Below are 27,145 nucleotides of genomic sequence, written 5' to 3' on the forward strand. Positions count from 1 at the left end.
AGAGAGAGAGATTTTAAAAAAGGTACAATTATGGTTCAACTTTCCAAAATCTAGGTAGAAAAATCATGAGAGAGAGAGAGAGAGAGAGAGAAATTCTTGTTTGCTTTCTTCACAACTTGTGCCTCTTGAGGGTGGATTTTTATCCCTCTTTCTAGCCTCCAGGTTCATGCCAATGAACTTTAAACATGTGACTCCTATGTTAGTACTGGCAGGATTTCCTTCCCTGTAATTTGGTTAACCGATCCTGCGATCTGTTATTGTTGCATCAAACAGTGGGCCAACCAGTAGATGAGGGATTGTTAAACAGCCATCTGAATTACTTGTGTAGAGACAAGCATACCCAGTCACTCTGCTTGGGTGTAGTTCATGTTTAAACTTATGAACTCGGGTATCTTTCATCAGATGATGAATGGTGCAGAAGGGATAAAGGGGGTGCTATTAGAAGGAGACACACAGGTTTGAATTAGATTGATTTTTATGGGATCATAGATGAATAAATGAATTTAAATTCTGTGTAGTTTATTGAAAGAGCTGGGTCCATACTCATTCAGTTTAATGGTTCTGAAAGAATATCTAGATGGGTGTTACTAGAATATAATTAGGGGGGCATGAAACAACCATTTTATGACATCAATGAGCAGATAATTTGATATCTTTAACATTAAAAAGTTTGCAAGAACAAGTGCAACTCCTAGGAATGCTGATATGGCAAATATAGTCATGGAATGCATCAAAGTGGAAACCTCATTTCTAAGCATGCAAACACGAATGTTTATTTGTGGGACTGATGAAGCCAATGAGGATGAGGTGAGTTATGCCTAGCATTTGGACTCTGGATGAGACAAGTATCTTGTTACCCAGTGTTTATGTGCGGCAAGGACCGATCTATTACGATCCTGTTGCAGTCATGATAAGTCAGGCTTTCAGCAGATTTACAGGTGCTATGAATGGAATTGCCACCGAAGATGGAAGGGGGCGAGTGCATGTTAGGGAGAGAAAGGAGAAAGAATAGAAATATAAGAGAAAGAGAGATAATAAAAAGGAGAAAAAGAAATGAAGAAATATACAATTGATTCTGCAGATATAAGAAGAGATGATAGACTTAGTGTGGAAATAATAAAGAAAAGAATAAAGGTATGAAGGTTCAGATTTTTGAATTGAGAAAGTTTTGTAACGGGAATCCAATTATATTGTTAATTATAGATAAATCAGAAAAAGATTGATAAAATTCACCACAGTGGAAATATTGGATCATGACTTTAAAGTTTAAATGAAGTTGGAATTTTTTCAGAATGGCAAAGATATCTCAGCTAGAACCTAAAACATCCTACACAGTAACCTCAGAAAATGTAATCAGAGGGATTAGATTATATATATCATGCAGCAGGATAAAAAAGCACTTCTCATGAAACTTTTGATGACCAAAGTTAAGGTCTTGAACAAGAATAAGTGAGACAGTATCATTCACCTGACAGATTGGGTTTATCAAGCATTCTGCGAAGCCGACAGACAGAAGCGTGTCGGGAGGGCTTTTCAAGAAGCGCAAATTCGGCGGGTATTACGAGGTCCATTTGCTTGATTTCCGTCAATCGGCGGCAGCATCTCTCGCCTGTGTTGCCATGGAGACGGCATGGTCGAAAGGCCTCCAGTTAGGCTACTTTGCTTTATTAGGAGGGCGTGGGCTGCATGCGCAACAGGATGAATCCTCTGAAGAATAACATCTTTGGCGATGACTTACTTGAGAAGAAGGGTGCATGAGTGACAGTCACTTGGTGTCGGCTCACATTATGAGACGTGTTATATAGGTATTTACTTTAGCAGCTTCCGTGCAAGATTCGTGTCGGGGAAAAAGCCAGGATGAATAAGATGTACAATAATGAAAGTAGACAAATGAATGAATGAAGTGGATATATTGAGATATATATGTGTCAGTCAAGCTTCACCCGTGATCTTGTATATCTTTCATCATCTGTTAACACAAAGTATGTGCTTTACAGTATGTTCAGTACTTAGGTTTGCATTGGATGATTTGAAAAAGTTACTACTTTAGACAAGTATAAATTCAGATTAAGTTGAATTAGAAATCCTTTGTGTCAAGTCAGTAACCATTACAATAGTAAGGTGGGAAATAATGATTTTTTTCTGTTCTGTGATGTGAGTGGGATAAGCATGTGCATTGTGAAATTCTAAATATATTAAAACTGAAAGTAAATGAGAGAAAGAATCCTTATGAATAATAATTCATGTGATATTTCATGTGTCATGATCTTGGTACTTGTTGTTGTTTTTATATATATATATGTCTCTGTTTTTCTCATGTTGTATGTACAATGTATCTTGTATGTTTGCATGGCTTGCCTGCTCTCTGTATTTCATACAACTTAAGATGCTACAGGAATCTTGATTTCTTTGAGGCTCTATATTTTTTTTGCTTGTTTTGGTAATTAAAAATTGAATTTTATAACGGTGATGATGAATATTGGTAAGACCTTCTACAGTTGTAACAATACTTGTGTTTACATCTTGAGGTTTGTTTATATTTTTTAATTTGTTTTTAGTTGATCTGTTTTTTCAAAGAATTCTTACAGTCATTTTTGTAATTTTATTTTGATCCTGTACACTGTGGATCCTTTCTGGAGGGTTGCATTTTTGGAAAGATATTGATTAACCGAAGAACAAAGTGTGTGTTTCTTGTTCGAAATTTGTTGTTGTTGTTGGTTTTATTGACTCATCTACTCAATAGAATTTGAGTATGGCTAGTCTTTTTTGGTAAGAAAAGAGCATTGTTATGCTGCATGCATAGATACATTTACTCAAAATAATATTTTCTAACAGTGGTATATTTTAGGGATATTAATCCAATAGACTTTGAGTAATGGTAGCATTGTCATACAAGTTGTGATGAATGCTCAGTTTTGCATTCAATCAACATAACAATACATTTATGATGTATAGAAGTATAGATCACCCTTTGTTAGGTTTAGTAATATATGACCATAGCTCATTCTTTTGAAAGCTCAGTCATTAAATAGTCTGTATGATGATAGTATTCAAACTATTGTCATGAGGTATCCTCTTAGTGAAAGGGGATAACAAATGCTGTGGCAACCATAAATAACAGGATGGATACTTGTTTGATTGTGTTACAGTTTAGAAAACGCAGAAAGTGTAGAAAGTGCAAAAGGGTAAGTTTTTTTGGCATGAAAATTGCAGGATTGTCTTATATTGCGTTTTAAGAACTCTTGCACATAGTGATGCTATCTTCTGCCAGATGAAGGTGAGAAGAAGGCATGCACCTCCTATTTGAAACAATGCACTTTCTGCTCCAGAAATTATGCTGAGTTGGGACCAACCAGTCCTATTTCTACATTTTTTTTCATTTTTTTTCTGTCTGTAGTAGTGAAATTTCATCGTGAATAAGGTAGTATTATTCACTTAGTTTGGTATATGAAATCGTTTCTAAACTTTGAAACATGAAAAGGATCACATAAAACTTGTAGTATGCACTTCTGTGACATAAAAATGCTATGAAAAGTCTTCAAATTGACACTCTAGTTAGTATTTGCAACACATCTTTAGAATTGGGCAAAGCATCAACAATTATAATTCTTCTTCATTATTTTCAAACACATAGAAATATACCTCTTCAAATAGGTAGAGTGATAGTATCTTGGAACGCTTGCCCTCGATAACGGTCTTTGATCTAGAGCTAGCGATTGGATGATCTTATTCACACCTCGTCTGCTCCCAGAAGAAATTTACCCATCCATCTTTCATCAAATTGTAATTGCAAACACCAACTGCTACTCCATTCTCTTGGCATCAAGAATTGCAAAAGATGTAGTTTATCATCTAGCTGTAGGAGTAGGCATATTGAATTAAAGGCTTGATGTTATCACTATTCTGCATACAATGAATACAATTACAATATTCAATGAATTGTTTTATACAGAATAAAGGAGTATTAGATTTTGAGAACCTTTTTTAAAACCTTATACATTTATTTGTTCAAGTACCGTGAGAGTTAACCTCCTTTGAGTCATGAGAAATAGTTTGAACATAATATCATGGGGTGGAAAGTTGATGCAAACCACTTGAGGGAAAAGGCAGGCATAAAACATCTGTTTGTATTTATTTACTGTGGAGCCATAATGGAAATCATTCTATACAATGATTGCATTTATTAAGTAACAGGTAAGTTTCTCCCGCCAGGAAATAGATAGATTTGGCGTTAAGTAGATTGTATGCTATTTTTTTGTTATTTTGGGGGGATCCTTTGAAGTCTACAAAAGAGAATGAATGTGCAAAGAATATTTACTATGGTAAGAAAGTGTATGCGAAAATGATGGAAATTTTTTGAAGAAAACACATCTTTTTATGAGAGGTGCAGATAACAGTGAAATGTATTTAACAATGAATTGTAAGTAATAGTGTATACTGCTTGTATCAATTCTATTGCCAAAAATATTATTTGTGTTAATTAGATTGCAAGTAGAATATCCCTTTGTCCTGTTTTTATTTTATTTTATCAGCTGAAAAGTGAAAGTGATATCGCCCCAGGTCAGGGCCAGGTAAACCAGACGGAGTTGATCTTCTTTTTGCTACTTTGCCTGGAATTTTAACAATTAACACATCAAATTTTGAAAACAAATAATTACTTTTTTAACCCATTCGTTGAGACTATTGATCATTCACTATGAAAGCAGTAAGGATGCTAAAGAAAATAACTATTGCTCACTTTAGAGCAAAACAAATTAACACTTTGAGGATTTTGTTTTTGCTGTTGATAATTGAATCTCATTCTCATAGGCATGCATCAACTGAAAACTGTATTTTTCTGGATATTTTCTCACTTTTAAAGTTTTTGAAGCTACTGTAGGCATTCTACATTTTGTTTTGAGATTATGCACCAATTTTTCTCTGCATGGAATTAAATAACTTCATTTTGATTTTTCACATTTCACTGGTAATTAATTTAATGTTTTCATAAATGATGAATAAGAAATACATTACTGAATAATTAAATTTGCTGTTTTAGGAATAGGTATTAATTACTAAGTTCTTTATTTTGCATGTACCGGTAGTAATTTGAAATTTTTCAAAAAGCATGTGATAAAAATACTTTTTACATTGATTATTGATTTTTATTACAATCTTATTATGAATTTGCCAATTTTCTGGAAGCATTTTGAATCAATAGAATATTTGAACTCTATTTGAATTTGAATTTTTCTTTATATCTCCAATAAGAATGCTTGAATATCAATTCATTATTTTTTTTTTTCTCTCTATGTTATGTTATGAATCAATCAGTGAATGACTATATGTCTACAATTATTTTATATTTTTGTTGTCTTCTTATTTGTTCAGTATTATTATTATTGAGTTTAATGCTAATTCGCTTAGCATTCGACTATCTTGCATGGTGCCAATTTTAAATTAATAACATTTTGAATAACTACAATTCCTCATTTCTTGTCTAGTGTAATCAAATGACTTCAGTTAATTATGAACAATTAAAATAACTCAATCTCCCACTTTCACAGTTAGACACAATGGCCCGAATTCACAAAGGAGGTTTGTCGACAAACCTTGGTTTTCGTACGTCATATGACGCGTTTTACGCGTTTTTTACAAACCTGGTTTGTAAAAGAACAAAAGGAGGTTTGGCGAAACAAAAGGAGGTTTGAGCTCAAACCTTGGTCTGAGCTCAAACCTTGCTTTGTGAATTCAGGCCCTTACATTCCAAGTTCAAATGTGACTAATCATGCTTCATGTTCACCTGGGAGAACCAAAGTTGGCATAGCCTATAGTACACATCAAGTACAAAAGGAAAATGTGCTCCCTAGTTGTAACCCTCCCCCCCCCCCCCCTTGAAGCCAGAATATCCTGGATACACCTCTGATACCAACCTCATCCTTAACCGGTGTTGGTCTGTAGCCAGCGAGACTGTATCCTCTAACCCCTCCACAGTGCTACTCCACTAAATACCTCTACAAATCAAATCCATGCATAACATGCAGAAGCAGTTCACTGCACTATCGCAATCAGAGGCCACATCTCTCTGCATACCAACAAATGCAGACATATCGCATGTCCCGGACAAACGGCTTGATTGATGAAATATGACTGGAAACATGACTTCTCATCAAAGATTTCTGTCTATTTTAGGGCCTTACACTTTCACCATTGTTAATGTCATGTGCCATTCCAAATCGAAAGGGAAAAAATCCCAGGAAATATACTGTGGTTGCCTTTTGGCTTGTATGATCGGTGTCATATTTTGTGTACTCATAACAATGAGCTTTAACTTCTGGTAGGTATCATTGTGCAGATTTGTGATGCATCCATCTTATTGATTCAAAGTTCAGTCCGGTATCTAGTCTAGTATTAACCTCCTTATCTAACACATTGAATATAAAGCTTTTGTTTTGATAATTGATTCAAGTGATAATAATGTTTTTTAATGTCATATTACATAACATTTTAAACATGTTATGTTCATTAAAAGAATTTCCCCAATATAGTGGTAACCACTTTTTAATTAAAAAACATATGTCTATTCTTTTGTCATATTTCAGAAGAGAATGTAGATTTGTTAAAGTATGTTACAGTGTATCATTATTGTGTGCTAACAAAATATATATTAATTATGGCAACCTAGAGGTCCATTATTTGCTATGAGGGACAACCGAGACAAAAATGTGTCTGTGCCGTGTCTTTTCTCTTTCAATCAGCATATCACTCCAATCTCTATCTGAATTACAATGCCATTACCCTAGAACCAAAGAAAAAATACCCATTAGATATTTGAGGCACGGTGAGCTAGAGAAAATGAGGAGCGGATCTTCGGCCTCTTAAACTAATTTTTGAATAATTGATGTGGCTGATGCATAATTTACAAGTCACACATGCTTTTGCAGTTCTCCAATGTCAGTGAATAATTGAGAGAGTCTCCCTGTGTTGATATATCTGATGTATGGCTCAATGCCTTAAATCTAGACTTCTGAAATCCATCTCGCAGCTGAAAAGGCAGAAATATATTTACGGTTGAAAAATTATGAATTCGTTCGAAAGAGGTCTGAAATTTGTTTGATTTAATGAATGAGATGAATGAATGAACTGAGCTTAAAGCAATAAATTCCTTTTGACTTTGACCTTAGAATCAGCACAATGGAGTCAGTTTTTTTAAATAATTATGATTAATGGAACTTCTACCAGGTTAAAATATGATCAATATGATGATTAGATATTTCCTGCTGTAAATGTCATTTACAGTTTTTATGATATTAAATACATAATAAAATTGATTTGTATTGTTGGTTATGACTCAGGGATAACGATAATTATTACTGTAAAAATTAATTAACAATGATTGTATTAGTAAAAAGAAATATTGCCCGTAGGGGTCCAAATTTTTCTTGGTTACAATAAACAAATAAAACATGCACTGAGAGGCTCCTGTAGAAATTATATACTCTATGAGGTGACTTACATAGCACTGTATTCAGAATTGCGCAGCCTCAAAGAAAATAGTAAACGCCCTTGTCACTGAAGAGAATCCATATTTTTACCTGGTGCCTCAAAAACAGTGCATGGTATATTTGATCCATATCGTTCATCAAAAATCAAACTAAAGGGATAAACTATTCATAAAGCTGAAAATATCATCTAATCACCAGTTTTGTCTCCACTAATTAAGACAAGAAATATGAAAATATTTCTAAAAGAATGGGGTTAACTTCAATGATATTCTAATTTCTCAGTCACATTAGTACACTGTACACTGCCATTATGCGTCGCAGTGCGCACCCTTTTGCGTGGGGTGTCTGACGTCAAATGAGGTATACCCATGATATACCCGGTTTGGCGTTACACATATCCAATTTTCTTTTAAAGTGGAAATGTTTTACATCACATGAGCCATTCCTGACCACTCCCTGCACTGGAATTCTGTTACAGATGAATGTAGTTATGTGAATATATAGACATTGATCTGTTCACATCAGAATAATCTATTCATGCCCTACTTTCACTCTTAGCTGCATGGTCATTAATCATACAACCATTATCTTATTAGTATTCAGCTCTGCTTTGATTTATTTCCTCTGTCGGTGCTCTCTAGAATCATAAATATGTCCTGTATTAAACTAGGTCTTAATCTGGCTCAAGGCGACTGTGTGTAAATTATTCAGAGTTTGATACCCTGTTTCTGGCATTGTTTTGCTACTGTCATACAACAGATGACTTCATCTTTTTTTTCTCTCTCGTTGTAAATTACATCGTAAAAGTGAACAAATTCCACTTCTTTACAGAAATAGCATTTAGTTTGGAATTTCATAAAACCCTCACAGTTTCAAGATGTTGGACATGAAGGATGCAATTAAGGTATAAGATATTGGATTTTGTGATTTGGTTTGTAGTAGAAAATACTATTTTGTAACTTTTATTATTTCTTAATTCACATAACATGATGTTTTTTAAACATAGGCAATCTAATAGCTGCCTTTGGCTATGAGAAATAAAATGTTTTCAAATTCATGAGAAAGGTGAATTTAAAAAAAACTAATCTAGTAACACAGATTTCAAGGGATGTTGACGAGTAAGATATTCTTGTAAACCAATACTTTGTTTCTTCTAAATCTGTGCTATTTTTTAACTTTGTTTTGCATTACCACAATGAAACAGAATCTGGTAATCCAGTGATGCATAAAAAGGGTGATTTATCTTTTATGAGGGGCTGACCATAAAAATTGCCCATGTCATTAAACATTCAGTGGATTTACCCCAACATTGATCCCAATGGGAGACCTCGGTAAGTATGGCATAGCTGACTCACAAAAAGGGAAAGCAGACATAGTGGTCAGAATACGAAACCGTTTGGGGTTTTATGTTCGAGATAGAAGAAGGAGAGATGAAGGGTTGAATGAAATGAAGTATGATCGAAACTGGTATGGGATATCTACTTGAGAAAGCAGGATGGTGGATGTACAAATAAGAACTTTACTAAGCAGAATAAGGAATTGGTAGGTTATAAGTTTATATGTACCATAGATGATTCAGGGGTCAAATATTATTTAATATTTTATATGAGCATTTTTATATACACGCTGAGATTAAGGGTGTTGAGAAGGACTAATTACAGGTACTTGTGATTTGGTAGGGAATTAAGTTATAGATTAAATGTCATGTAGATCCTTTTCAGGGAGGCTCAATTCTGTATTATTTGCTGTTCTTAAAAGGAGTATGAATAAAAGGCTAAAATGGATCTTTGAAAAGTGGCTACACTCCTTTTTTATCAGTCTTCCCCTCAAACCTGGCCTCTCTTCAAAATTTCAGCAGCATATGAAACATGACAGCTTTGTCACCTGGGTGCCATCAAGGTCCAGGTAGTGCAACTTAGTTAGAAAGGTCACGATAAGTTAAGTTCATTATGCTATGGTTTGTGTCAAATTCGTCCTGTCTTTCTGCCGGAAATGAAGATGTGTTTAGGGAGTAATAGAGGGTGAAGTTTAGAACCTCCTCTCCAATTAGTGCAAGTCTGAGAGACACTATGTTCTTGCTATTGGAATGATGGTGGTAAGGTGGCAAGATGCACCTTAGGTCTGATATACGGGTAATAGGGTAGGAGTAGGCCCAGCACCCACCCCTCTAATAATTACAAACCTTAGCAGTAACTTGAAATGTGTCTTTGGTATTATATAGATAATTGTATCTACCATCCCTGAAAGTCGTTAAAAAATGTTTCTAGATAGGAGTGGCCTTTCTTATGATCTGTCGCTTCCTTTGATATAACCTACATGTAGGTCCTTATCTGATTTGATTTCAGTATTGTTATTGTTATTTTTGTTGTTGTTGTTGAGAGGGGGTTGAAACTATTGAAAAACTGTGCAAGTACATTGTGGTAAGGTTATGCTAAGTCAGCTAATTGTTTTGTGTGGAATATTCATACAATAGCTAACAGAATCGTAAGAATGAGGAGAATTAGATCATTTCCTGAGAGCCAGAAGAGTATTAACTTCATTTGTATAAAATGTGAGTTAACGCCTTTCTGGCTGACAGCAGACAAAGGAGCAGGTCAGATTGTATCTTATTTTGCCCAGTCTTGTATAAAAAGCCACCTGTAAGCAAGGAAGGGCAATCTTGCAAACGTGTCACAGTGTCTGCACCAAGTAATAGCTCTTTCTAGCTTCAGAGGTTCACCTCAAGGTATTTTCTTCCCGATTTTCTTAGTCGATGATGTATGAGTAGAACATCACGCCAGCTTGCAGATGTACAGGGTGTCTCAGCAAAGTTAGGATAACCTCAGGCAAAAATTATATGCAATCACCTGAACCAAGTAATAGCTCTTTCTAGATTTAGAGGTTCACCTCATGGTCCTTATATTTGATTACTTATGCATGAGTCTGCAGATATTCAGGGTGTCCCCGCAAGATTGATATTCTTAAGGCATAAAATCATATGCAATTGTCTGCACCATATAATTGCTCTTTCTTGCTTTAGAGGTTCACCTCAAGGTATTTTCTTCCTGATTTCTTAGTTATGTATGAATAGAATATTAGTTTATTCTTTGGTAAAATAGGGTGTCCCAGCAAAATATGATCATAATCCCAGGCTTCAAATAATGCACAAGTATTACTCTAGGGTATACCAAATATATCTGTCTGTTGTGATAATCATATTATAATCATGATAGTAAATAATCGTATTCCTTCTTTCAAATGATCATCCTGGAGTGTGTTTCATTCAACAAATATCAGATTACTACTAGATGAAAAATGTAATTATTCACCATACATTCTATATCCCAGGAAATATTTTATTGATTTTCATATTTGATTGTAATGCTTTTATATTTTATTGTAATTTATATTGTATTTTATGAATCTTAAGTTGAAATTAAAGTTACCCGGTAATCATTATTGTTGTAATATCATGTCATATTTTCTAAGAATCATTACCTGAGTCAAGTTACAGCAAATTTGGATTTTTATAGTTTTATTGTTGTATTTCACACATTTGAACTAATAAGTGTTACTTCGTTCGATTATAGGAGTGTATAATTCATTTTGAGAACTTTTTCATTGTAAGCAACATATTTGTATTTTGTATCATCGAATGAAGCCATGTAGTAGACAACTATGTCCTAAGTAAAGTTTGTCAGAAAAGTGCTTTATTATGGATGCCATTTATTCGCAATGCATGTTACCACTAAATACTGATAATGCCATGTTATTTTATGAGTGACTCAAGATTCACATTTTCTGCCATTTCTCTCACATTTCAGATTTCTTTTACAAGTAACTTTTTATTCATATCGAAAGATTTTCACCTCACTTGTCTGCATTTTTTGTAGATATTATAAGAGCATGAATATGTACTACACTGATTGAATGACTTAACTTTCTCCATCAAATATATTTTTATAAATGAATGAATATTAATTTTAATTAGCATGATAATAGCATGTTCCAAATCTAGGAGTCTTTTTGATATAGATGATTAATTCTTTTTCTGAGGCTTTTTCCCTCATTCTTGCTTTGTAAGATTGTGTAAATCTTTTTTATCCCTTATCCATTGCCAAGCAAATAGGAGCAGATTTCTTCTCACATTTACTCTCCCTCGAGCAAGATAAGGCTGCAAGTTAAAATAGGATCTCTGGATCTAAACCATCCCTAAGTCATGTTCATTTACATAAGTTTGAAGAAGAAATCATTGAAATATTACCCAATTGAACAATTCTTAGGCAAATTCAAGGTGATTTGTTCCATACATTACAGAGTCCTAGACTACATCAAACATTTTAGTACTATGGTAATGGTACAAAATTGTGCATTAAGAATTTGAGTATAATTAGTATTATGTGGGACACAGCATAACCATATACCTTGGACTTTCCCTCTTGTATATTAACTTTCTTTACATTTCATGTTTGGGTACTCTATCCTTCCTTTAATATTGTAGATAGGTTCATGAGATAGGTCCACATGCCCTAGCTGTTATGTAATCCTATTCTGTATCTTTCACCCGACAGACGGAGGGGACGCTTTCCCTGAGCTTCCGAACCAACGAGCCATCGGGCGTGATCATGTACAACCGAGGTGCTGATCACATCACAGACTTCTTTGCTCTGGAGTTGATGGATGGCTATCTGCACCTGATCCTAGATCTGGGATCTGGATCTATTCGCTATAGGGCCGATTCTCTCCCGCTCAATGATGGTCTCTGGCATTCAGTCCTGCTCTATAGGCATCATAATAGAGGAACACTACAGGTAATCTAGTGATGAATGTAATATCTTGTTTTTGTTTAACGTACACTATTTAGTGTACAGGAATAATCAAAGTTACAGTGTTGGATTGCTTAATCAGAAAGAAATATCATTAGTAGATGAAGCTATGGTCTGTATCTTCTTGTTCCTTTTGAAAATTACAAAACGAACCCTACAATCAGGGTATCGATATTGGTGGACTTTGAAATTATTAAAGATGAAAATTTTGCAATAGATAAAAACAAAGTAAAACAAGTGAAAGGAATTATTTCATTAGATATTTTAGGAAGTTCTCTAATGATACATGCAAATCATGTAAAAGGATCTAGCACCAGGAATAATTAGAGCAAATATTTATTAAATTATCAAACATTCATGACTGATAACAGTCAAGGAAATTAATGCTAAGTCATGTAACTACTGACCTTCCAAATTGCAAAACAGTAGTAAAGAAAACATGTTTTGAAAAAACTACAATAAATGTTGCTCTTCATATCATTGACTTCATACAGCATTTCATAAGTGCTGTAAACAAATTTTTCTCTCACTGCTATGACAACTTGAACAAATCCCATTTGTGCCATTCACAGATTGACAATGAAGACCCAGGCAAGTTTAACGTTGGAGGTACAAGTAAGCATCTCAACCTGGTGGACCATCTGGTGCTTGGAGGAATCGATTTTGTGAACGATTCTAACTTCCTACCAATGGACCTGTACAGTGGGGCATTGCGGAGGGGCTACGTAGGGTGTCTCAAGAACCTGGTCCTACAGGGGACCTCCATTGATCTTCCTAGCTATGCTCTAAGACAACATACTGGTAATGAGATTGGAGTCTACTGCAGGTACGTCTAAATGTACATCTTGGAAGTGATCCAATTGTCCTGGACTAATAATGCCTGTGGGTCTATATTGATAGTGGTGGATAATTACAGTAAATGGGCATGAACTTGTCTTTTCAGGACCAGTGAAGCATTACCTCTATGGATAATGCTATTAATTAACACCCTTCTGGCTCTATTTTTTTGACATTTTCACTTCAGCAATACAATAGCAGTTTTGATGGGCATAGATCATTCATTATCATTTAAATATGTATGACAGTCGTCATGATGTTTTCATTGATAATTTGTTGTTATATTTTTTCCTTGGAGTTTGGTAATTGGTAAAAGAGAAATTGTTTTGATGCTCAGCAAATTCACAGGGTAACAATTTCCAAAGTTCTTTGGAAATGCATAGGAACATGATATGTGCATGATGCTATCCAAGGCCAGGATAGAAGTGTTTGTTATGATTATTGTACGAGCCTAATCTATTCATGTGTGTATTTTGTTGAAACATATTGCAATCTAGCCTCATCTGTTCTTTGACAATGTAGGGATGAAGAAGGGCAGTGTCCCAGCACCCCTTGTAGTCATGAAGGAACATGCACGGAAGGCTGGAACAGGTATATCTGTGATTGTCGTATAACTGGCTATACGGGAAAGACATGTGACGAAGGTAGGTTACCATGGCAACTAGCCACATTCTACTATTTCTTTGGCTGGCATGTTTCACTCGCGTCACTCTAACGCACCGACTGTAGCTTTATTAGCAATTGAAGAAAGTTCTTTATCTGAAGCGCAGGGGCTGTCTAGACTGAGAATAGCTTATTGGAAAGTGAGATCACATGTGCTGATATGTTGCTGGAGACTTATTCAAAAGCACTGAAAGATATTCATCTATATCTGCCACACCCGTCTGGGTTCTTGAATTTGCCACCCTCGCATGTACTTTATTGGTTTGGCCGTTAAAATATGCGATTGCAGTCCTGATCGAATGTTCTTTTCTGAGAAATTAAAAATATTCTTCCAAACCTGACTTTGTGATGTAATTTCAAGTTTTTTTCCAAACATGGAATAATTCAAAAGGGGTGAAATGAATCTATGGATCAAATACTCCAAGAAATTTCTCATTATTTATCAGAACACATTGATGATCTCACTTGTAATATGCAATTTAGAATCATCAAATCTACTGCAGATTTTAAAAAAATAAAGTGAGCTCAAATTCTATTCTTGAAAACTTCTTTCTTTTCACTGGATTTAGCCTTGATATAGGGCTGCCAGTTTGTTTATTTGACATCAAATGATTATGTCATATGGACTTCTTGCTTCCTCTTGCACTCAAATTGCTGCATTTTTATTTCTCACACAGTATGAAAGGCAAAAGTATTTGTGAATTTAGGTTTTCGAGGAGTATGTTCTTTGTAAATACCTTGAAATATGGGGATGCACCTTAATGTTGTTCATTTGCAAACAAGCAAAGGGTTTTTGTGCATGGCATGTGGATTGGATTGCGGTGTATTTTGCACAAAGTTGCTTGAAGATAATACTACTCATCAATACAATGTTGAAGTCTTCTCCTTATCTTCTCCTAATCCATTTGATATAGCCACTGATTGGTACTGCATCTAGGTTGCTTGCATCCAAGAAACCAAGTCTTGGAAACTTTAGTTATCTTGGACCAAATATTTTAAAATGTTAGTTTTGTGTTCAAGAAGAAACTTTTTATTTATGAAACTTGATAAAATTTTGCATATCGACTGATATCAGTTTTGATTGGATCTTCTATCAAAGGAATCAGCAAACACATGGAAGTACCGGGTATGTGAATGTGAGAACGATAGTTAGGTCATGTTGCTATATTTTGGGCATTATGAAAATGTAATCGATAGTCTAGTCCTTTCTACATGTCAAACAAGACCGAGTTGGGGGTGGTAATTAAATGATTGTAAATTTGGAGATTATCAAATTGATGATAAAGCATAAATTTATTTTTCAACAAGGACAGCTATTTACCTAGATGTGATCCTTTCAATGAAGTTGAGAAGATAACTAGTAATTTTCTAAAATAGCAACCTGGATTTGCTTGTGACCTGAAAGCTTATGACATCAAATGGATTCTGAGATAGTAAGGAGATATACTGTCTCTTTCTTCAAATTGCATTTCTTAATTTGTCTATCCTTTCTCTTGAACCCTAGAGCATTTGCACTTGCATGATTAACAAATGCGCATAGTAATAATGGCTTTAGTAGAAATTGATGAAATGCTCAGAGGGAATGGGTAAATTTGTAGATTACCCAATGTTTTTCAACTGTTATGTACATTTTAGATTAGTTTATTCTTCAGAGAGGGTGTCATATTAACTTCAAACTATGTCAAGAAGGGTTTCTTAATGCTGTGTAAAGTAACTAAATAGCCAAGTATGCCTGGCACTTTACAAAAATTGAAAGAAATACATATGAATTGGGTCAAGAAATTTGCCATCTCCACTTTTGAATGAAAATTAGTCAAACCTCATTCTGGAAGACAGATGTGGACTTCAATTCATTGATTCTCACATTACTGTGTTTGTTATAAGATAACATCTTTATTTTTCACCTATCAACACTGTATACTGTTATCATTTCAATCAATTAATGGCATTTTATACCTGAGGGTTTTATTCTTAGAAGAAACTAAAATGCAATCTTCAGGGCGTATTATGACACCCTTTCGGATGATACTGCTCTAACATCTAGAATTGTCATCTTTCTACTAACATTCACATTTGCATGCTTTCCAACTGACTTCAATGGAATGATGGATTTTAAGTTCCCTCACCAAATTGCTACTTGCCTTGTGCCATCCACTCTATTTAACTCTCATTTGTGTTCACATGAGATGTTCCAAAATTGATATACTATCCATCAGCCAAGTTTATAGGTTTCATGTTTGTAAGAATGTCAATAAAATATTCCTTATTTTTAAAAAAGGAAACAGGTAAATGGGTTCTTTATGTATCAGCGGAAACATTCATGAAGTAGATTACCTCATCAAAAAGATGGATGATTTTGAGGTAATGGCAAAACTCAATATCTTTCCTAGCATGATACATTTTTCTTTTTGAGGGAAGGAACATGATCATATATGTTGAAAGAGGATCTAGAGTTGGAATGGAATGTTTTAACCAAAAAAAAGTCAGTTGGAAAGGCATTGCTGTCTGTTTTGTGACTAATACTGTGTGTGTTCAGCTGTTCACATATGTACACATGCAGACGTCATTATCTTCTTAGTTTGTGCATCTTGACTAATCTTTTGCAGGCTCCTCTGCAAGATCTAACCTTTCTTGATTCACTCTCCAAAACAGCATACTTCTGTTCTCTGCTTTACTCATAGATATTTTAGTGGAAGATCTCTTCTTAAACAAGATAACTATCCAGTGAATTTCATTGGCAATACCTGTTATACTACCATTTCTAGTCAATCTAAACACTTTTATTTTTTTTCTTATGTGTGTTAAATCTTTATAAAATAAAACATTACAACGTGTATCCATCTTTAAAAATGATTTCAATTTGTGTTTTTTTCTCTCCTTACTATTATTTCTGTTTTGAGATCTTCCAGTAAAATAATAGGAATAGTATCTCCTTTTAGTAACTACCATCCATCCCCATTTTTGCTTCCATGACATCTACTAACAATTCTCTGCTTGCCCCTACTCTTCCAAAAATTGGAATCCTCCTCCTCCTCCTTCTCCTCCTCCTCCATCTTCCATCCTCCTAACAATCTATCCCTCAAATGCTGCATCACTTTCTCACGAAAAATCCTAACCTGCTCTGTCACTTGCTCTGTCTGCTTTTCATCAGTGTTCACCGAGGAAGGAGGTGAGTTTTACTAACATATGTGAGAGCATGTGAGATTAAGGCTAATTTCCTGGAATACATACAGTTACTAAAAATGTGATTTTGTCTTTTTAATGGATAAAGATGCAATAAATTGTAGTGACTTTGATTGTAGATTAGAATGGCTGATGGGTGATTGCATCATGAACTTGCATGCATCTTGAAATAGCATTGAAACAGATTTTTTTTTTTAAATGGTGTTTTTTTTAAATAACTTTTTAAGACTCTTAAAAAACAAGAATTATCCACCCCTTCCCTCTCTCTCTCTCTCTCTCTCTCTCTCTCTCATATTCTCTATAAAAAAATTCTCTTTTTACCTTTATAAATCTATTATTTATCTATTTATCCGCAAGAGTCTTCTATGAAAGCTGCACTACTTGAATAGAAATCGGACTGGGTCAAGGAACATGAACTTAACCCATTACATACTGACTGATTTCATCCCCTTAGGCTCTATAGGTGCCAACTGGCTCCCATAGCCAATGGGTTAACAACTTCATAATTTCAATTACAGCATCGGCCAGTGGTTTAACCGTTTTTGAAACAACCATAACAATCAAAGTAGATAAATGATTGAGGACTCATTGTGCAGTCAACCGACTGATTACACCTTTGCATTATTAATGAGATCTCAACGGGGGATGGATAGCGCCATGTTTGCAGCTAAACTGAATGGCCTTCATGCATTCTACCGAAGGGAAATGGAATTTTGTTTCAATTCAGTAGAGGTGCTCCACCTATATCACACATTATTTCGCACATTAAAAAAAAAAAAAAAAAAAGCATAATGGAGATGAAATAACCAGAATCGTTAGTACTAAAGGGGGAGGGGATGTGCATTCTAAAGACGTTATATCATAGGGTGGTTTGGCTGCTAGTGCCTCCCCTCAAATTTATTCTTGATTAAAAGATCATTAATAGATAGCTATCCTGCCCTTACATTTTAGTGTTTTTTTCCGTCTAAGCACTGGGTTTTTAGAAGTACCAATAGAGCCATGTTATGCTGTATTAGATTTAATATCTTTTTTTGTTATCCATGCAAAAGTTCAGATTCTGTTCTTGGATTTTACAAGCTCAGATACTCAAACTTACATAGAGTACTTTAATTGATTGCTTGGTTTATCCATGCAGTAATTTCCATTTGTATAATAAGGTTTCAAATTAATGGATCCAAAGACTTTGAATGAGGAACAGTAGATGGGTCACAGTCCCTGTCCTCTTAGAGGCTCTGATTCTATAACCATGATGACCATCCCCTCTTTGCGTCCTCTCCCTCACACAGAGGTAGCACGACTGTCATTCAATGGTAACCAGTACATGCGCATCACGGTGTCAGCAAACTCCCGTAGCAAGGTAGAAGACATCTTCCTCAGGTTCCGCACACGCTTCCCGGACGGCCTCCTGGTAGCAACCTCATCCGATAACGTGATTGACATGCTGATGGTGGAGGTGAAGCAAGGTTTGATACGAGTGATCACCAACTACGGTATTGGTCAGACGATGATCACCGCAGGACACGGTCTGGATGATAATCGATGGCATGCAGTCCATGTCCAGCGGCGAGATGACCGTCTCATGGTCACTGTGGATAATACTGACAGAGCAGAAGGTAAGGACAACTATCTGTTCTGCTCAATAAAAATGTGTTTTTTATATTAATTTCATGTTTCTGTTGGAACTTCTCTACTTCTACAAAATTCTATTTTATATATCTTCAGCTAGTCCATTTAAACTGTCTTTCTCTCTATTGATCTCATGTGATTCTGTTGCTCATCTTTTTCTATCATCATTATTATCCAAAATATATAACTTTCTTTTCCAGTTTCATATATTTCTAGGAGGAAAGAACTCCATTTCTGTGAATATGCATATGATAACCCTTTGTGGATGATTATCACAAAATATTTAAATGTATATATTTTTCTGTCTTCATGAGCTATACTTTCCTTCACTCTTTCATCTCTCATCAAGTTATGAGCATCTCTTACTTTGAAAACTGACCAGAAGGTGTTTATTCGAGTTAGTTAGGAAGCAGAAAGTCCAAAACAGAATGTCAGAGAATGCTTTATGTTAAGATTAATATTATGAATGAATTCAATTATGTTCTTGTGTTAGGCTTCTGTCATAAATTTCTATGACATTTTTTTAACTGAATCTATTTCGACCTTTGTTAAAATACAAATGGTTCTTTGAATTCCGTTTATCCTATAAATTTTTTATAACCCTCCACAAGAAGATTTATTTTCATCTTACAGAAACCTATTGAAGCTTTATTCAGTCTTTCCATAAAGTCCTTGAAAAGTCCTTCATATTCTTTCAAGTATGTAGTGGATCCCACTCAGAATATTTTCTTATCAATGGCTTCTTCAAAGCCACTGGTAGGAAAACCCCTCCAAAGTTGATCCTAATCTATGGAAAAGACTTCTTTTTTGTGGTTCATATACCTTAAATACTTCATTTTCAATCTCTTGCATAGTCTGTCTATCCTTTCTCTCATGTATTTGCCATTTTTCCTTTATCCAGTACTATGAATTTATCATTAACTATCAATTTCTTTTACCAGATACAAGTTTCTTTTCTCATGCCTTCATCAAATATATAATGGGACTATTGTCTTTATTTCTTATGATATATCTTTTTGTTATCAACCTCCTATGTGTTTCATATACTATTTGTTCTGTGTATGAACATCTCTACAGTTATCAGAATTTTATCCTATTAGTCCCATATGCATCTTGTCATGTTAGTCATGTTAGACTCCCCGTACATGTAGCTGTTCCTATTGCATTCTAAATCAGTTTTTTTTTCTTCAGTGTTTGCTTATCATATGTATTCTCATTACAATCATGAACATTCCAAACTTCAAAACAATACTGATTCATCGATCTGCCAGTCAAAATACAAATACATGTATGATGTGGAACAAAATTAATGTGGTATTTGCATTACGTAAAATATCCATTATTAAAGTTTCCAGTCTTTGAATATATTTTTATTTTTTATTTCATATCTGTTTTTATAATCTTTGGGTTCAACTTAAATTTTGATATCTTTTTCCAAACTTCGTGATTATTATAATATCATCATTCATTTGATGGAATTGAGCTATCATATCTTGCAAAATGTTTTTGTTGTCATTTGGTCAAACACTTAATTTAAAAGCTTATGTATCATTATGTCTATGTACTAACATCTGTGTGTAAATCAAATTGTTCAAATACTAACAATCTAGTTTATTCATCTTTACTCCCATTGAGAAGCTTCAAGAAAAGTGCAGAAGAAAGAAATTCAACTAATTTAATTTAGGAATGACTATAGACTTTCATTTATCCAGAAACCTATACTTGACTTTATTTGTACTCAACTTATATGCCTCTTTCTTTAATTATGATGAAGGAAAATGGCAAGCCAATTTTCTTATAAATGCTACTATAAAAATTATCTTATTACATTTGCATTGAATTCCATATTTTTTTAGATGAGATGGATTTCAGACATCAAGAGAATAAATTTCTGAGCTTTCTTGCTTCAAGATGGGTCTTAGTGAAGATGAATATTTAATTTAAGTTTTGTCCAGGTGTATTATCATGTTTATTTTTATTTTTCTCCCATTGATAAAACATTGATAAATCTTGAAACAGATAATGTGCCTCGTCATCCTAATAATGGTGAGATAAATGAAGAACGATCTAGAAGACTTTGATGGTCTGTTTGGACTATTTGGAATGAAGTTTCTTCTTTGTTGAATTAATTTACTGATGAGGCATGATATTCTGACAATTTTTACCTTTCCTTCGATTTTATTTGTTCTCAATGAGGAATGTCTAGTGATGATCGGATCAAACATGATCATTGATTTCTTTTTGTTTTTTATTCAACAAACAGTCTGAGTTATACTTTAGACTGCTTTATTTTCTTTTTAGAGAATGAATAACACAAACCAATACAAGTGCACTTTTATCACAATTTTCACATTTGATAACAACACAGCACAAAACTTTGCATGATTTTTAAGCATGTACCTGCATTGCACCTAGATAGATGCTAATAAATCATTTTTTAAAATTCATTTTGCACTTAGTGGGCATATCATAACCTGTTTGCATTTCTCTTCTTTCTCTGTATGTGACTTATTACTCTTTTTTTGAGCTGTAAAGAGATATTTTGACGGATATAATCAATTTGAATAGGGCATGAAGCATGCTTTAACAAACTCACTATTATTCTACTAACACAACTAACACAGCCTGGACAATTGTCTAATATTGTGCTCATATATCCAATCTTGTTGATATAGTACTAGCATGTTTACTTTGAAATTCAACTGACTATATTGTGTCACTTTGTTCTGGAAATGTGAATTAATATTTTACAATGATTTATATTTTGAATGGTCAACAACAAAAAAAGTGATTTCAAAGCCCTCATACATTACCATGCCATTATTTCAGATTTATTTTTTCGAGAGATTGTTTTAAACATCGAGAGCCAAAATTAAACAATCATGTTTCTAAAATTACCAATTTCAAGGGGTAAAAAAAAAGCTCTTTGTAGGTTTATCTTTCTTGAAAACATTTCTGTAGATTTTCCCTCTTTTCTACAATTCAACCAGAATGGATGCTGCCTTCCAAAACAATGAAAAGCTGCCTCCTTCTTTGATACTTTAAAGAATGGTTAAGAACCAACTTTCAGCCTCTTGCCTGAATTTCTTACTACATTTCTTTCCCACTACTTAAAGTATAGCTGAAAATGCTAGATATCATTTTTCTGGTTTATGCTATGGTTCCTTTTGTCAGATGTCCTTGATTCCAAGTGAGGTTAGAAAGAATATATTACTTGAAATACCTCTGCCAGAATTAATTTTATAAGAAAAGGGGCCCTCTAATTTGTTGATGATGATAATTTTTTTCCATATGAGTCATCAAGAGCAAACCAATTATATTGCTATCCTTAATTTTTTTCTTTTCTCTGTGAGATGAAATTATGGCTAAAAACGTGTGAGGCAGAGGCCCATTGCAAATGAATTAAAATCAGTTCTTAAATTTAAGGGAATATAATTTATTTCAAATCCGAGTTTCAAATGACTCCCCCCCCCCCCCCCCCCCCCCAAAAAAAGCCTATATAAGAAATCAGACTTTGATCATTTTTAAGGTTGAAATACACAAGCAAACGTTTATATTAGTAGTTGAAAGCATGAAAAATGCATCCATTTTGGGTGACCTTAAGTCTGACAGAAGGAACCTCATTCTCACACCAACTTTTTTCTCTCTCATATTTGCACTCATGTTTTCTCTTTCCACCATGCATTCCTGCCTGCTACTTCATCATGACCTTACTTGAACTCTGACCTCTATCTTCAAACAAAATTCCTCTCAAAACTTGGAATCTTCCTTGTCACTCTCACCTTCACAAATCCTTTCTGACCTATGAACTTTGAACCTTCTTGGCACGCTCTAAATCTCTTCCGTGTATGTGTCACGGCAAACTCTTCTTCTCCCAGCATTTAACATAACGTATGGAGGTGAGTATAGGTTTTCTGCTGGACGACTGTAAGCCCATCTTTCATAATCCCCATCTTAATCTTCAGCTTGCTATGATCCCTACCTTTAGGGCTTGATTAAGCCTCTTATTTTCTGGAATGATTCTTTGTTTCTCCTTAAACTTCTCTAATTACGCTTTCTCTTTTCTCAATCTTTTTCTTTTTTGTTGTCTCTCTGTCCCTTTCTCATTTTCTTTTGCTTCTGTCTATTAATTATCTCTCTCTCTCTCTCTCTCTCTTTTTTTCCCTATTTCATCTCTTTTCCTTTTTTAGTTTCTTTCTCTCTTTTTTCTCTGTCATTTTCTATTCCATTTTTCTCTATCACATTATTTCTTGTATGTTCTATTTGCTCTTTCTTGCTGTTTTGTTCTTTGGGAGAAGAAAATCCCTTTTTCCTTTTGACATTCTACTTGCATTTTTGAAAGCCGATATAATATTGGCCATTCAAAAGCATTATGTTATGAAGCTTTGTCCTTGAAAAAGAAGACAATTTATTTTTCTGCTTTAAAGATAACTTTCACACTGCATCGTAACACAACCTACATTACTATGTGAACATATGTAACAAATAACATTGTCCTTTTTCTACGCACTTGCTATATTCTCTCAGTCATCAAATATGTTCGCCAAACATTGTGCATGTATAACGTTCAACATCATTTTCTCTCTATGTAATTTCACTTCAAACACTTCACACTTTCAGTAGACTCATAAGCCTGTCATAATGAATTTCATCATTATCATCGTAAGCTTTGTCAGCACTTGGAATAATGAAAAACTTTTAGTACTACATAGTGTAGCACAGGTTAACATTAACCATATATGACAATAGTAGCACACATGCACACACTCACACAGCTGTCAATAGGCCCTTTTGGTGCTTTTAGAGATACCATGTTTCCAGATAGTGACAAATAACCCTCCATTTTGATCATACAGTGAGTGAAAACTTCCAGAGTGGAATCCTTGATTATCATTACATCGAGGTTGGGGGTGTTGCAAATCGGGAGAGCATGCCGGACAACCCTTTAAACTTCGTCGGTCACATGGAGCAGTTCCTGTACAACAACCAACCATACTTTGACATGGCTAAGGCACGGGATCTGGACTACATCAGATTGAATGCAACGTTTGGTGAGAAGATGAGTCAGAGGCCAAAGGTCAATCCCTTCACCTTCAGAACAAAAGAAGTCTTCGTCCAACTGGAGACACCCGACTCCTATCCAGCCCTGACGCTCTTCTTTCACTTCAAGACCACGGAATCCAATGGTCTGCTGCTCTACAGCAGCGGTGGCCGTACTGACTTCATCTCTGTTGGTCTAGTGGAGGGTCAGATACAGTACGCCTTCAACATGGGGGCCGGACCAGTCAAGATCCACGCCAACACGCCCCACATGCTCAATGACAACAAATGGCACGAAGTCTCCGTCTCAAAGAACAGTGGAGGTCGACATGTCCTGCAAGTGGATAACTCGATGAGTATTGCTCAACCGTCACCCAAGGCAAGACATCTGGACCTGACTGAGAATCTCTATGTGGGCGGCGTATCTACAGATATGTACGAGGATCTACAGAGCGGGGTGGAGGCCAGAGTTGGCTTCCAGGGCTGCTTTGCATCTCTAGAAGTCAATGGCAGGAAACAGGATCTGGAGGACTCGGCCATCAGCATTGAGATGGACAAATCCAACCTCAAACGTGGCTGTGAAGGTATGTATATATTCCCTAATTAAGCTTATAATAGTTTCTTGCAGACATCAGAAACAACAACCCCTCTCCCCCCCCCCCCCCCCCCCCCTCCAAAAAAAAAGACACCGCCCAAACTATTGTAATGTGGTACAGGATCCCAAATATGGACATATAGCGACTGCTGAAGTTCTTGAAGTATTTGCTATTAAAGAGCCATAACATTTTCTTCCATAAGGTATTTCATTTAGGATATTGTGCATTGCGCTGTAACCATACATTTTTTCTATAATGCAACCAAATTTTTAAAAATCAGACACATAATTCCCTTTTGAGTTCAGCAAATAAAGATTCTTATTAGGAGCTGGTCATAGTCTGCTAAAAAATATAAGTTTATGCCCTTCCGGCTCTCAGCAGCATGATGACTTTTGATATTTCTTATTTTTGTAATATACCATGAATCACTCCAAGGATGTTGGTTAAGTGTAAAATTGATTGTAGTACCCATTTGTATGATCAGTAGAAAATTATATGATTCATCTTGCAATTGATGAGTATAGGTAAGATAGGTTTGGACTTGACAAGTTTCTGTCTTTATGACATGACTTATAAGAGCAATAAGAAGCTGAAACTGAAAGACAGATATATAACTGATAGCACAGTGAGTAAGGAGACAAAAAGAGCTGTGATTTTGGAGTGGGATATATGTCCTTCGAATGACAGTTGTGTAAACTTGTCGGGCAACAGGAGAGAAGTTCTTCATCAAGTGACAAATCAATTGAGAAATAAAGTAATATGCAGTGTGTTCCAGGGAGTATGTTCTGGACAAATTTACACATCTTCTGCTGAGAGCCGGAAGGGAGTTAACTCTATGTAAAATTATAGGAGTTAAGACTCTTGTGGATCTTGGTAGACATTTTAGCATTGACAATTCATTCTCCTGTCTAATGTTCAGTAAAATGACAAAAGAAATAAAGAGGCTTTGTGGGGTTTGTGGATCAGATCATGATTATTGCATGATGGAAGAGGTGATATTTCACATTGGTGCAATTGAAGTGATGATCCTTTTTGGCAGCTTCTTGGAAGTTATCCCTGGGGGGTAAAACTGTCCCCAAATGGTGAAAATATCCTTGAATGGAAGTAGCTATCCTGGTACAGGGGAAATTACTAGAGATTAAGGGGTTCAATAAATATATCTTTAATTTTTCATTGTAAAGTTGCAAGGTGATGCACTGAAAGGACCATAAATCATTAACATTGGGAAGTGAGAGAATAGTCTTGAATTGTGAAAAAAGATGAGCGCCATCTTGTGTAGTCATAACAGCGTCTTTAATTGCAACATTTACCTTATTTTGTACTCCTCGCTGATAATAAGGAAGACAAAGGAAAGATGATTTTATGATTTTAGTGGAGAGCAGTATGACCAAATCTTATGATGAATCAATAGTCTGTCTCACAGAGTATTGATGGTTCTCTGTCTCTCTGACTGTCCTTGTCATGAATAGTCCTGAATAAACATCTACTTATCATGGCATCTATGCATTCACATTGATTGGCGATGGACTCATATTGTGATATAACAATCTGTATTGATTCTTTAAATGAATTTTCATTGTTTAAATGAACGCTTGTCGTTTCTAAGAAATCTTTGTTTGGATTTTAGAGAAATGAGGCAGGTTGCAAAGATTGGAAATAATGGTTTTTGCTTGGTATGTTAACTTTGTTCTGCTGACTTAGTGGATATGTTTATTTTTTTTTTTACTATTACACTTGTATATTTCATACTCACTATTTAGTATATACCACAGAAAATATAAGCCAGTCAGTGAGTATAACATGAACATTATCAGAGACATAAATCCATAGACAGTTGTCTTAAATACTCTCAGAAATTCTTTTAAAAGTGACAAGATCAATTTCAATCAAATTAGTTTCTTAACTGAATAAACAAGAAATAGGTTGAGCACTGTTATAGAAGTTAACTGACATAAAATTATCTTACAATTATGAGTTGACTTACTATTTCATTTGTAGGATCTGAGTGTATTTTTTTTAATTATTATACACATGGCTTATATGGCAATATATGAGGTAGAATACATGTCTAGATGTTGTTACTAAATCTGTTTCTTCTTCTCTTTTTCTTGTTTTTAATAGATAATGGTGACCTATGCCTAGCTGATGTATGTGCTAATGGAGGGTTATGTATTCCAGGCTGGAATGGGTATAGTTGTGATTGCAGGATGACCAGCTTCTCAGGGGTCAATTGCTCGGGAGGTAAATGATGTTTAAAAAGAGTGCTGATTTTTTTTTTTTTTTTTTTTTTAACCAAATTTGAATACCAAATACTAGCATTTTCATTGTAACAATACGGGTATACCAATAAATACATGGATGGATAGATAGATAGATATATAGATAGATAGGGAGGTAGGTCGGTCGGTCGGTCGGTCGGTCGGTCGGTCGGTCGGTCGGTCGGTCGGTCGGTCGGTCGGTCGGTCGGTCGGTAGATAGATAGATAATTGAAATATAAATAGAGATGTATGAATATTAATGATATAATGCAATTTTGTAGTTGGATTCCTGCCTTCATTCTTTCATAGAGCTCAAGGAGAGCATCATATTATGTTTTGAATATATATTCTACCAATATACAGGTATACTGCTGAAAAGTAAACTTGATAAAATTATGACAATTTATCGGAAATTTATGTTAACAAATATTGAGATTAAGTATAGAGACCTATTTGTTAAGCCTAGGTACATATACTACATATAATTTTAGATGTTATCAAATGAATGATTTAGTTTACTTTTAAAGAATCATGGAATCTTCTATTCCCCTTTCGGTATCAAATAATGTCCTATCGATGGTAGAAGATTGTAGTATTGCAATTTTTTGTCAGAATACAGATTTCAATTCAATGGTTTAGTGAAAATTAACCCA

At 34.8% G+C, this 27,145-nt stretch overlaps 1 protein-coding gene across 6 annotated transcripts in view; it reads left to right on the forward strand.

The window, feature by feature from the left end:
- The window catches only part of LOC115917961 (neurexin-3-like), a 117,654-nt gene that overhangs the window by 85,250 nt on the left and 5,259 nt on the right, over positions 1–27,145 (forward strand). For 5 of the 6 annotated variants that reach the window (XM_030998392.1, XM_030998394.1, XM_030998396.1 and 2 more), the window contains 7 exons: positions 12,035–12,274; positions 12,862–13,115; positions 13,649–13,770; positions 18,259–18,585; positions 22,477–22,497; positions 23,455–24,222; positions 26,356–26,475. In XM_030998392.1, coding sequence (XP_030854252.1) covers positions 12,035–12,274; positions 12,862–13,115; positions 13,649–13,770; positions 18,259–18,585; positions 22,477–22,497; positions 23,455–24,222; positions 26,356–26,475 — 1,852 coding nt within the window. The remainder of the gene's footprint in view (positions 1–12,034; positions 12,275–12,861; positions 13,116–13,648; positions 13,771–18,258; positions 18,586–22,476; positions 22,498–23,454; positions 24,223–26,355; positions 26,476–27,145) is intronic. The other variant, XM_030998395.1, reaches the window with a different exon arrangement.

This window comes from Strongylocentrotus purpuratus, unplaced genomic scaffold (assembly GCF_000002235.5).
Source record: "Strongylocentrotus purpuratus isolate Spur 01 unplaced genomic scaffold, Spur_5.0 spur5_scaffold_5, whole genome shotgun sequence".
NCBI lineage: Eukaryota > Metazoa > Echinodermata > Echinoidea > Camarodonta > Strongylocentrotidae > Strongylocentrotus > Strongylocentrotus purpuratus.